The sequence below is a fragment of the Vigna unguiculata genome, chromosome 4, assembly GCF_004118075.2.
Source record: "Vigna unguiculata cultivar IT97K-499-35 chromosome 4, ASM411807v1, whole genome shotgun sequence".
Lineage (NCBI taxonomy): Eukaryota > Viridiplantae > Streptophyta > Magnoliopsida > Fabales > Fabaceae > Vigna > Vigna unguiculata.
The window spans coordinates 22,947,219-22,961,024 of NC_040282.1; the positions used below are offsets into that span (position 1 = coordinate 22,947,219).

Sequence of the window (13,806 nt, forward strand, 5' to 3'; positions counted from 1 at the left end):
ATTTTCTTTTGGTAGTTGGGCTGGAGAGAAATTGTTTGAGGTGAACCACGTGTCCATGATTGGTGACAAGTTCGTGGTGAACCTAGACAAATTGGAGTGTATATGTAGAAAATGGACAATCACAGGAATACCCTGCTGCCACTCACTAACTACTATGAGGTTCCTCAATATCAATATAGAACAACATATACCTCACTGGTTTTTGACATCAACATATGAGGAAACATATATTCCACTGATATATCCAGTCAATGGACCTAAGGTTTGGGAGATGAATTCAGATATTGATGTTCTGCCCCTACCAAAGAGGATATTGCCAGGGAGACCTAAAAAAAAGAGAAGACTTGAGAGTTGGGAATTGCGCAAGGATTCTACACAGCTGAGACAGGGTGGGACTAGAAAAAGGTGTGGGAGATGTAGGCAAATAGGTCATAGAAGAAATGGTTGTCCCCACGCCCCAAAGGAGCCACCAACTCAACCACCAACTAATCCCCAAACTCAGCCACCAAGTGGGACCAGTCAGCAATCACAACCACCAACACAAGGACCTGAAACAGAACAACCAATTCAGCAATCACAGCCAGCAACTGAGAGTCCTGGAACGCAACCCCCAATCCAGTCCACAGATGAAGCACCAAATGAGACTCCATTTCAGCCACAAACAGAAGCTCCTCCTGGACCACAAGAACCAAGTCAGTCCACAGCTGAAGCACCAAGTGAGACTCCAATTCAGCCCCCAACACAGGCTCCTCCTAGACCACAACAACCAATTCAGGCACCACCTCCACGTACAAATCAGAGACCAAAATTGGCTTTTAAAAGGGGCCTAGTATAGAAGCCATGATCCAGAAAGTGAATGTTTTGTCTTGAAGAATTTGGACCTTCTTTTTGTTTTTTAAAATGTAATTTGTAATTGACTAGTTGATTTATATTTGGGCTTATTTTGAAAGACAAATTATTTTGATATGCCCAGGTTATGTACTCAGCACATGATAATCAGTTCTAGTTTAATGAATGCATTTTCATCCATCTTTACTGTTATGGTTCACCATGTATATTCATCCAATTATTTACAGCAGATTAACTTTAAAAATGTATGACCACAAATTGAACACACTTTTCATCACCAACAATTTCACTTCCAATTCATTTAATAATCATTCATTACAACTTCATCGAACACAAAGTACATAACTAAATACAAACCATATTTAACCATTGAAACAATTAAACCTTCACGGATTTAACAAAACAACAGCATCAAACCAAAAAGTTAAACCATCCTATTTTTTTAACAATACAAACAGAAGAAGGATCACAATTAAACCCAACAACCCTATTATCCTAAACAAGTACATCAGCTACTTCTCGGAATCAATCAAATCTTTCTCTAGTTGACGTATTCTTTGACTTTGTCTAGCAATGGTTGCATCTCTTTCATCCCCATTATCTTCCGTGCACCATTTGAAGTAGTTGCAGGCTTTGAAATCTTCACCAACACTCCGCTATTCACAAAAAACAAAGCAAACATGATTTTCCACAACAAAACTCAGCCCAAACAAAAATAAAAGTCACATATCAAACCTTGTAGTGAGGGCACCCCCCAAAATTGTTTCCCACAATTCTTCGATGTTCTTGCAACTCTTAACACTGCAATCTCCCCGCAATGGCAATGTGGTGTTCCACTCACTGACCTAGGAGAAGAAACACTGTGATTACGTGACCCACACGAACAAGACGACAATGGATGACTAAAACCACGCGACATTTCCCTATTCGCCAGCGACTTCACCACTGCAGCAACTAAGCTTCACGGTCACTGCACCAATCGAGCAACGAAGAAGAAGATGAGCATGGGAATGGGAAATTAGGGTTTTTTCGGTGGGGAAAATCAATTGAAATAGGGCATGCCACGTTATCCACCCACTGCCACTGTACAATTATTCTCATTGACACGTATCCGTTCTACAATGCCAGATCACTGTTCCGTTAACGGCGTTTCTGAAAATTTAACGGGATGGACCAAATTGATGCAAATTAACTAATTTGGGTACTAAATAGATGCAAAGTTAAAAGCGGGTACTATTTAGACACATTAGATGAATCATTTTTTTTGTCTTATTTTATTTTATTTTATTTCTTATTATTTCTTATTATTATTGTGTATATTTTTGTTAATTTTGGATGATTTTTATTTTATTTTATTTATTTATTGTTCATATTACTTTATTCTTATGCTTGAATTTTGAATCTTAGGATAGATGACTTTATTATATATATTTGTTTGTTTTTTTTCTTTGTTTGTTTACAGGAAGGGATTTGGGTATGCATTATATTCCTTTCACACACACACACACTATGTGCATAACATGAGTGGGGCCCTATACCCGGGTTTGAGTAACTTTAGAAATAGAGGGGATTGTGTAGCAGTGTGACAGTGGATGTACTTCCCAAGTGGTCATTGTGAGAACCCCAGCTAGAGTTTGTTTGCTTCATTAGTACTCCCACCTCTTGTTGTTTACAAACTGTCGTGGGAAATGCCATGAAGTGGGCCATATCTCTATTGACCTTGCTATTTAGGTATTAGGAAACTATCCTGGTAAGCGCATGTATTTTACCTTAGATCCATTAGGCACCAAACCCTATGGATAAGGCACAAAGGGAGATTTTTTTCTCCTCGTTTCATTTTATTTATTATTATTAGTATCTTTTTTTAATTAATTAATTAATTATTTTTTTATTTTTATTTTTATTTTTATTTTTATTTTATTTTTATTTTTGGTTTTTTCTTTCTTTCCTTTTGATTTTTGATTTAGTAATAAAATAATGCATGAAATATTATTGCATCCATATATTTATGTTCTCGTTTATGTAAATTCTTATTTATTTAATTATTTAAAATTAGTGGGTCTTACAATCATGTGATTATGTATGCTTGGATGGGATTGGATGGGATATGTTGTTATGTAATGAGCCATGACTTGATTGGGTCGTTATGCTAAAGCATGAGATGAGTGGCATGTGACCTGTATGGGATGGTTTGGTTATCCAAATGACATGGAATTGGTATGAGTAGTGATATTATATGGATTGATGAACATGTTGTGGGTATGTTTAGGGCGTAATTTCATGAGCCTCTAGGTGAGACCTCATGGTAGTGCCTTAGTTGGTCGGGACGTAATTCCATGACCCATGTTAGTGGGAGTTCATGGTGGTGCCCCATCTATATAATTTAGTAAGGATTCAAGGTAAAGTTGCATCCTAACACTTTATAGAGTCAATTAGTCTCACATAGAGCGTACTGACTCTAGTGGTGAGAGTAGTAGGAGGCTTGAAACTCCTTAAGGGCTAACCTTGTGTGTGGGGGATGAAACATTGTAACATTTAGCTCGGTAGAGCAGGGAAGTCTACCACAAGTGTAAGCATCCGTTGAATCTGACTAATTATATGTATTGTTTGAAAATTTATAACATGTTTGGTTGACATATACTTCTTGGACTGTTAAATAGCATGTAATTGTACGATAATTTTTTTTCTAATCTAGCTTACCCTTCTATTTGTCGTTTGTTCCCTTTGTGTGGTTTTCTCTCGCGATGATCATCAATTTATTGATGTGAGCAGATGCGAGAAATGCTCGTGGTCAACAAGGAGATGGTGATTCTGCTGTGTAGTTATTGGGGCTGGATTCTGTTCATCTGAGTTTCTTTTAGGGCTATGGCCCATGTATTTCTTTGTCTTTGGGCTTTATTTTGAAATATTGTTGGTCTACTATTATACTTCGTTACTGGCATCATGGTGTGCCTCAGGTCAATTCTTGTTTTCTTTTGGAAAATTGTAAGGAGTTGTGGTCATACTTTAGGACCTTGCTTCTAGTATTATTTTGTGTAACATTTCCTTTAATTAGCGTTATTAACTAAATGGGGTGTTACATATATATAAATGGAAAATAGTTTTTTTAAAACTAATTTTATAGCTTCTTTTACCGTTATCTTTTCTTCATTTTTTTTATAAATTCAAATATATTTTATAAATCTATTTTTGTTCCTGCAGAGAACAAATAAGATACATTAGGCATAAGTGTTACCTTACCCATATAGTCCGCTATCTCCTCAGTCGGCCTCTTCTCGGTTGGTATATGTCTGCTTGGACCCGGGAGGGGTTACTTGCAGAAGGGACTCCGAAGCTTAAGTCAGCGAAGGCTCTTAGAAAGTCAAATAAGGTGATTAATGAAGTAATGAATGCGTACGTTTAATTTGTTGGGTCCAAGTGTATTTATAGATTATTAATTGCGTTTGACCATTCCATGGGTTGGGCCTTGGTTTGGGCCATAGGTGGGCCTGGGTCCTAGCCCAGGCCCTTAGTCCTGACTATCGTGGGCGTACTGTTCTTTAGGTGTTTTGGTTTCGTCAATTCTTTTAGAGTGGTCGGTGTAGTCTGATTACTTCTCTAGTGGTTTATGTCGTCATTCTTCGCATGTTGTTCTAGGCTGGCTGTTCCTTTAGTGGCTTGGGTTATCGGTTTAGGCCGATTAGGCCTAGGTCGGCCTGGGTCGGCTATCTGAATTGTTTCCGGTATAGATGTGGTGATTGTTTATTATTATTATTTGGTTGAGTTGGCTAGGTGTGGTACAATTTTGATTATTTAAAAACTATTTTTTTATTTTCAATTTATTATTATTTTTTATTATAAAACTCTTTTTTTAATTCTTATTCTTAATCATTATTTTTATGTTTTTTTTGTGTTTATCTTTTAAAAACTCATTTTCATTATAAAAGTTATTTTTCTTATTTTTTTATTTAGTTTATTTTTCTATTTTAAAAAAATGTTTAGTTATATTATAAATTTAAATTAGTTGTCTAGGAAATAAGAAAAATAAGATTAATATTACTGAAAAATATTTTTATTTTATTTTATTTATAATTTAGTCACCCAGAGGAAATTGGGTGTTGACAAGGTATACTTTTGAGTAACAATACCTATGTGATGTGTGGAATTAATGTAGAATCTATTAGCAATTTGTTATTTGGGTGTAAGGTGGCTGCACATGTTTGGAAGATGTGTGACTTATGGGTGGGACTGTCATCTGTACATCATAATATAGCAACTTCACACTTCATTCAGTTTGAACTCCAAGGTATGAATAAATTGCAACAAATTGTGGCGGTGTATGTGGGTGGCCATTATATGGTGCATTTGGAATCAAAGAAACAATATCATCTTTAGAAATGCAAGGGTTGATGTTGACGAAGTGTTCACTCTAGCCCAAATTAAATCATGGTCTTGGATAGTGTACAAAAATCCTAAAGCATTATTTTCATACTCTGATTAGTGTTTGTGCCCAACCATGTGTTTACAATCTTTGTGGTGGTCTCATTTATTATCCTTGTATTTGTAGACTATTATATTAGTTGATGAGGTGGGGACGTGAAGGTAATGTTGTTTGTTTACAATAGGTTCATAATGAAATTCTATCTATGGCGTTGCGTTGCTTAAGTCTTGTTTGATTTTTGCATTGTAAGAACCTAGCTACCAGGATAGCAAGAATAATTATATTGACATGACCTGTTTTTTTTCTGGTATTGGAATCTATACTGGTGCATGGTGTTGTGCTTATGATTCTATGCAGGATCCATACTGGCATTAAGAGTGGTAGATCAAGTTCATGTTCTAGTCTCCTTTTTTATTATACTTTTTTCTTGTAATTTGGTGGGCAACAATTATGGAAGAGAAAGATGTATGGTTTAGATTTGTTGACCTTGGAACCGGTACGGTATGTTTCTCATTTTCCATTTCTTTTTCTTCGTTCCCTTTCTCTTTTCCTTAACACGGTTCTTCTTTCTTCCAACATTGTTCATTGTTTTGTCGTTCTCGCTTTCCAACACTCACCGTCACTGTGCGAAGTCACCGTCGTCGTCACCGTGCAAAGTCACCGTCGCCGTGACCGTGCGAAGTCGCCGTTGTCGTCACTATGCGAAGTCGCCATTACCGTCACCATGCGGAGTCGAAGTCGCCGTCACCGTGTGAAGTCGCCGTCATCGTGCGAAGTCGCCACCACCGTGCGAAGGAGCCACCACCATGCGAAGTCGCCTCGTCACGGTCGCGTGTTGTTTTTGTGCTCTGCGTCTGCTAGCATCATTGTCGCATTGTGTTATCTTCGTTGTCAAAATACCTGGTCTCCTAGTCTATGTCGCCCTCACTGTCCATTTTCTCCATTTGAAGGTCAGCATTTGAACCCTAACCACAGATTACTCTTATTTTGTTGAATGACTCATACTGATATTTAGAATATATCGATTTACTCTGAATTTAAGATTTGTGTTTGGATTATTTCCTATTATTGCTAAATTTGTTGTATCCTTGCATCTCTTGTCCAATTTGTACTTTGTAGTTTCTTAGTGACAATTTACAGTTCACATTACCCTGTTTGTCTACTATGAAGAGAATAGGATGTAATTTTCGTTCATGTCTTTTTGTACTAAGAACTTAATGAACTGTTTATTTCTAAGGCACAAAGTGGAGGGAGGAGATTTTGCCCCCTCATTGTTTCCTCTCCTTTCCTCCCTTCTGAATCTACGCTGGAGCTGAATCTTAAATTTGCTTTGCTACTTCCTGAATTTATGCTGAATGGTTGTGCTGTATCAGGGAAATCAGAGATAGATGAATCAAGTACCAGGAAAAAATATTTCATGGTTATATGGATCAATATAGCTTTCAGTAGCAGGAAACGAAGAGATTTTGTTCGTACAACTTGGATGCCACGAGGTGATTTAATGATCTTTCATCACTTTCTAGTTTTTCCTCTCACAAAAGTTCTCCTTTAGCCTGCTTAAGAAATTCCATGCCATCATGTATCTAATCCATGGTTTCTAATGGAACTTCATTAGCTAGTGAAAGACAAAAGTTGGAGGAAGAAAAGGGCATAATCATACGATTCGTTATAGGTCACAGGTCAGATTTCTTGATATTCACTTTCCGTTATTGTTGTGCTTTCCTACTTTTGATAATTCTGTTGCACTTATTTTCTCATGATCTCAGAACTTTCTTTTGTGGCCTAACTATCAAATTGCATCCAACAGATAATTGTATTACCTCTTTCTGGTGCAAGTTGTTTTTATTTATATGATTTGATAAGGAAATGTGTTACCAAATATTTTCCATTATTAAATGTTGATTTTGTTACTTATTATTGTATTTTCATTATAAATAAGAATACTATACAAAACATAGAATTCATTATATTCCTTCTCGGTTTCATCTTCCTCACAATGGTACCAGAGAAGTAGCCTCCTTTAGGACCTGGTTTGTCTTAATCCTTTCACCGCACACCATAAACCTTTTTCTTTTTAATTTGCTTCTTGTCAAGGGCCAGTGTGATAAAATCTTTAGAACTGATAATTGAAATGCATTGCCCTAAACAAAAAGTGTGGCCATTGCACTAGGTTTCTTTTTTGGTGTTAAAGTAGTGTCAGCTTTTCCTATCTGAGTCTTTTCTTCCAATCCATGACTCATAATTTTTGAAATAACGTTGATGATGAGAGTAAAGTGGAGTTGATGATGAATGTTAATAATTGATAATACATGCATAAATGCAAGAGTAGAAGTAGTAGTATGATGTGAGGGCATGAAAGAGTGAAGAACTTAAATTAGAAAGCGTTGAAGGAGAGAGACAGAAGAAACAGATCTATAAGCGAAGCAATACGTTGCCTCTCTCAACAGCTGAACATTAAATTGGACAGTGATAAAAAGATAAAACAGGGGAATGATAAAAAGAGTGTTGGTGTAGAAAGTGAACGCATTTGGGAGAGAGTGTGAAAGATGAAAATTGTGCGTGTGAGATGAGAAAATGAATAGAAGAAAGAAAGAAAGGTAGATAAAGAAGGGAAGGTGGATGAACCTGGATGAGATTAAGGAGAGCGCAGAGTGGGACCTTAATTGGATAAAAAAGAATCCGTAAGTACATTATTCAACAAGTTATATCTATTCACTTCGTTATCATAAGCCATATCTTTCAAGTACTGTTTAGATCTGTTCTTGTGATTGCAGCATGTAGTGGTGTTGGGGAGTTATTAGGTGAGGTTGATTCTCTTGTTTATCAAGCTTGCAAGTGTGAGCTCGTATTTTCTACATCAATGTCAGTGGACAGTTTACATCGGCCATGAGAGCTTTGAGAAGCCCATTTTGGTAGAGAGTTTCTTGTTAAACGTGAAACCTAACTACCCCTTTTGAGTGTTAGTTTTGGTTCAAATTTATGATGTTTTTACTATGTTTTATTTTTTTGGATCCATAGGTAGAGTTGCAGGTTTTCCAACTAAAAAACCAGTATCAATATCATCAATAAGGATAAAGTATATTTTCTTTGACTCAATATTCCTTTGATAGGCTTAGCAGTTTCCAAGATTAAATAACATTTGAAAGAACCAAGAGCCTTTAATTCAAATAATGACTATAACTTCAACCGAACTGGATCAACATAATTGATATTAGATCCAATTAAGATCATGTCATTCCCATAAACAAGTAAAATAATCAGTGAAGAATCAGATACATGCGAATGGAGCAATGAAGGAATTCAACGTGGAAAATGAAATTTGGAACTATTAAATCAACATAAGCAGCACATTAACCTTAATTACAATACTTAATATAGTTTATATTTGCAGATCTAACTAATATTTTGAAAATATAAATTAAATGTGTGATATGAAATTAACCTTTTACGTGGTTATTTTAATTAAGGCTTGGTTTGATTTTAGATTATTTCTTAGAGTTTAATGATGGTATAGTATAAAATTGTATTTTCAGTCAATTTTTACTACTATTACTTTCTGATAAAAAAATGTTAGTATTATGTATAAGATTATAAAATAAATTTAGAAGGTATAAGATCATAAAACATGATCTTTCAGAAAGTGATCGTGATTTCCTTTTCATAGGTTCATGTTAATTATACGAATATTATTGTTATCATTATGTATTAATATAAAGTTAGACTTCTATTAAAGGATTATAAAGTGTTATTTTTTTTTATATTTTCTAATAATAATAAATATAAATATGCAGCTTACTATTATTTTTCTTTTTCTTCATTTTCTAGATTAAAGTGATAATTTTCAGTTGAAATGGTTTTTTTTCTCTCAAAAGCATTTGAATTTAGTATTATTTTAGAAAACAACTGATGAGTTTTAGTTTTTTTTTTAATCTAAAACAATTTTAATAGAAAATTTCACAAATTAAAAACTATTTTTTAATAAACAAAGTAATACCATATTTTAGTTTAGAATAATTATCTTTAATTATTATTATTAACTATATGTATAAGCAATTTAAAATTTCAAAATTAAACTTTACTTAGATAAATATCAAATAATTGTAAAAGAAAAAGGCAAAAATGAAAAATGTTGATTGCAGACAGTTTTTTTATTCTCCTTTTATTATATGTTTTTATGCATATTTTACAAACTAATATATATTAAATAGCGACGACAAAATAATTTGTTTTTGTGAAAACTTTTTTAATCCGTCTTTATTTTAATAAAATAGTATTGCATAAATTAGATATAGATAAAGTAATATGGAAGATGAATATGTACATTTCATAAACATCTCAATATCATTCATGTTTTAGACTTTGGTTTATTGTTTAATTTCATTTCACAAAACTCACTTTTAAGGTAATAATTTTCTCTCACCCATCTATTTTAATCTCCATGGTTCGTTTATTATTTTATTTCAGTTGATTCATAAGGATTCCTATTTATTTTAAGAAATTGACCAGTAGAAGAATTTGGCTTTTCTCATTGTTTAGTAATTTAGCTTGTGAATTTTGTCCTTCCTTATTTCATATGTCGCTTCTCTTTCGCCACTTTCTTTTCTTCTGTTCCATATAACATTCTTTAGCATATTTATTTTTAAGATTGAGGTTAATTTTTGTCTACTATAAAATTAAAACATTGTCCATAAATTAATTTCAGTTGCATAAATTAGTATCTCCAAATTCTTGCATCTTAATTAAATTTTATTTGTGGAATTATGATGTCTACTATCAATAAAAACTGTTGTTGAACTGTTTGAGAGATTCTTTTGTTCTATCTTCATTAGTGAGTTATATAGCTTATGCTTATAGAATTTATGTTGCTTAGAATTCCTTTGTGTGAACTGTTCCAAAGTCAAATGAGTTGTTATGTTATATTAAATGGTGGTAGTGTTGAGTTCACAGATTGGACTATGTGTTTGGCTGTTTCTGAGCTCTAACCAAAAGCAGTGGTGTTAACTTATACACACAACAATGGATCGGAGTTGGATAAATTTTTTATGCACAACAAATGAATATGAGAATAGAGTAGAAGAATTTCTTGAATTTGCAAATATGAATGTTCCAGATAATAATGGAAAATTCTACTGCCCGTGTGTTAATTGTTTGAATGAGAGAAAACTACCGACTGACGTTATTCGGGAGCATGTTCTTTGTGATGGTTTCTTAAAGAGCTACACAAAGTGGATATGGCATGGTGAATTAATAGACATGCCAAGTGTAGATGTGTCTGAAGCAAAAGAAGTTGATTTAGAGATGGATGATCGAATGGAGGAAATGATTCGTGATATTGGACATGATTCCTTTCAACGTGCGAATGTGTATGACAATTTGTGCAATGACGCAGAAAAACCTCTGTACGCAGAATGCACAAAGTATACTCGATTGTAAGCGGTATTAAAATTGTTCAATGTGAAGGCAAGAAATGGGTGGACTGATAAAAGCTTCACGGAATTACATGAGTTGTTGAGTGACATGCTTCCTAAAGGTAACACGTTGCCAACACGCAATTATGATGCGAAGAAGATATTGTGTCCGATGGGTATGGAGTATCAAAAAATTCATGCATGCCCAAATGATTGTGTTTTGTACAGGAAGGAGTTAGCCATGTTACATCAATGTCCACGATGTGGGGTGTCACGATACAAACAAAAACATAGTGAGTTTGAATCTGATAGTAAGGGTCCTCCGGCGAAAGTTTTGTGGTATCTTCCTATAGTTCCACGGTTGAAACATTTATTTAGCAATGCAAATGATGCAAAACTCATGAGATGGCATGTAGATGGACGTACAACAGATGACCATTTGAGACATCCAGCAGATGGTTTGCAATGGAAGAAAATTGATTCCATGTTCCCAAATTTCTCCAATGATTCAAGGAACATTAGATTTAGACTTGCTACAGATGGAATGAATCCATATGGTAACTTGAGCAGTAAACATAGTTCATGGCCTGTTCTATTAGTGATTTACAATTTACCTCCTTGGTTGTGCATGAAACGCAAATATGTTATGTTATCCTTAATGATCTCGGGTCCAAGACAACCAGGAAACGACATTGATATTTATTTAACCCCATTAGTTGAAGATTTGAAGATGTTATGGGAGGAGGGTGTTGATATGTTTGATGGGTACACTAGTGATTCATTCAAGTTGCATGCCATGTTATTTTGTACAATCAACGACTTTCCAGCGTATGGTAATTTAAGTGGATATAGCACTAAGGGTCACAAAGCATGCCCTATATGTGAAGAAGGCACATGTCACCATCAACTGCAACATGGAAGGAAAACAGTATATCTTGGACATCGGAGATTTCTTAGTACAAACCATCCATATCATAAATTGAAGAAAGCATTTAATGGGTGTCAAGAAAATGAATTAGCTCCAATGGTTTTAAGTGGGTCACAAGTATATGAGCGTGTGAAAGACATTGGGGATGTGTTTGGAAAGATGAAAAATAAAGGCACTTCAAGCAACATATGGAAGAAAAAGTCAATTTTCTTTGATCTCCCATATTGGAGGGTGCTTGATGTGAGACATTGTATAGATGTTATGCATGTAGAGAAAAATGTGTGTGATAGTATTATCGGAACACTCCTCAATATTCAAGGCAAGACGAAAGATGGTCTAAATGCTCGTTTGGACTTAGTTGAAATGGGTATAAGAGAACAATTAGCTCCACAATCACATGGTAAGCGAACATACTTGCCTCCAGCATGTCACACATTGTCTAAACAAGAGAAGAGAAGTTTTTGTGAGATTTTACAAGGTGTGAAAGTTCCACTAGGTTACTCTTCTAATTTTAAAAGACTTGTATCCATGAAAGATCTAAAATTACTTGGATTAAAATCTCATGATTGTCATGTATTGATGCAACAACTTCTACCAGTGGCTATTCGAGGCATATTGCCTAAGAATGTTAGATATACCTTAACAAGATTGTGCTTCTTTTTTAATGCAATATGTAGTAAGGTTATCGATATTGAGAAGTTGGATCAGTTAGAAAATGAGGCTGTACTCATATTGTGTCAGTTGGAGATGTACTTTCCTCCATCATTCTTTGATATTATGGTCCATCTGATTATTCATTTAGTCCGAGAAGTTAGAATTTGTGGTCCAGTATTCTTACGGTGGATGTACCCTATTGAGCGATACATGAAGATATTGAAAGGGTATGTAAAGAACCAATATCGTCCAGAAGCATCAATTGTTGAAAGATATATTGCAGAGGAAGCTATTGAGTTCTGTACAGACTACTTATCACAAGTTGAAGCTATAGGGGTACCGAAGTCTCGTTACCATGGAAGAGGTGCTAGTAAGGGTACTCGAAGTGCAAAAGTTATAACTCTGAGTAGAGATGAAGTTCTCCAAGCACATTTATATATATTGAATAACACTAAAGAAGTCATCCCTTATTTAAGTGCTCATAAAGATATTGTGAAGAGAAATAATCCACGAATGTCTCAAAAGTGGGTCATTAATGAGCACAACAAAACTTTTTTGAAGTGGTTCAAACAACAGGTTCAAAATGACAATACAACTTCTGATACATTAAATTGGCTAGCAAGTGAGCCAAACTATGATGTCTTATGCTGGAGTGGGTATGATATAAACAATTATACATTTCATACAAAAGACGAAGATGAAAAAAGCACCACACAGAATAGTGGAGTAATGGTTGTAGCTGAATCAATGCATTTCTCAAGTTCAAAGGATAAATATCCGATTATGGCCTCAATGTGCTACTTTGGTGTAATTGAAGATATTTGGGTAATAGATTACACAAGTTTTAGAGTACCTATTTTTAAATGTAAGTGGGTTGATGGTAATACTGGCGTGAAGACTGATGATCTAGGTTTTACCTTGGTTGACCTAGAAAAGGAAGGTTATACTAAAGAGCCATTCATCATGGCATCTCAAGCAAAACAAGTGTTTTATGTCACTGATCCCGCTAACAAAAGATGGTCAGTGGTTCTCCAAGGCAGAACCATACATTATACTGATTACAATGATGAATTGATACTTGATATTAGCGAAACTCCATCCTTCTCATCAAATATGCCGACCTTGAATGTTGACAATGAAGTAGATGATGTTCATGCCGTACGTGATGACCACAACGAAGGGTTGTGGGAGAACGTTCTAACTTGACCCATTTATTTATGTGCTCATAAACTTGTGTATGACTTTTCTTCACCCTCTTCATCTTTCTCAGTTCAAGTTCATTGGTACAATTTATCCCTTCTTGTTCATTGTTTTAAAAACTATGATTCATGTGGTTCACTTCATCTTTATTTCTTTTATATTCTTCATAGGTGGGTAGGTTCGAAGTTTTGATCTAAAGCCATTACAAACAAGATAACCTAATACCCATTGCTTTCAGGTAACTTTTATATTCTACTTTTTCTATATGATTATGTGAATATTCTTTAAAACCCTAAAGTTACAATAGTGAACTGGTTGATATATTGCAAGATATACATTTATGTGTG

At 34.7% G+C, this 13,806-nt stretch overlaps 1 protein-coding gene across 1 annotated transcript; it reads left to right on the plus strand.

Moving 5' to 3' along the window:
- The first annotated feature begins 5,719 nt into the window (after positions 1–5,719).
- Positions 5,720–13,465, plus strand: LOC114180608. Its single transcript, XM_028066917.1, has 5 exons — positions 5,720–5,770; positions 6,507–6,762; positions 8,044–8,106; positions 10,380–10,630; positions 10,730–13,465. Exons 1-5 carry the CDS (start codon positions 5,720–5,722, stop codon positions 13,463–13,465), a joined length of 3,357 nt encoding a protein of 1,118 aa, XP_027922718.1.
- The last annotated feature ends 341 nt before the right edge of the window (positions 13,466–13,806 follow it).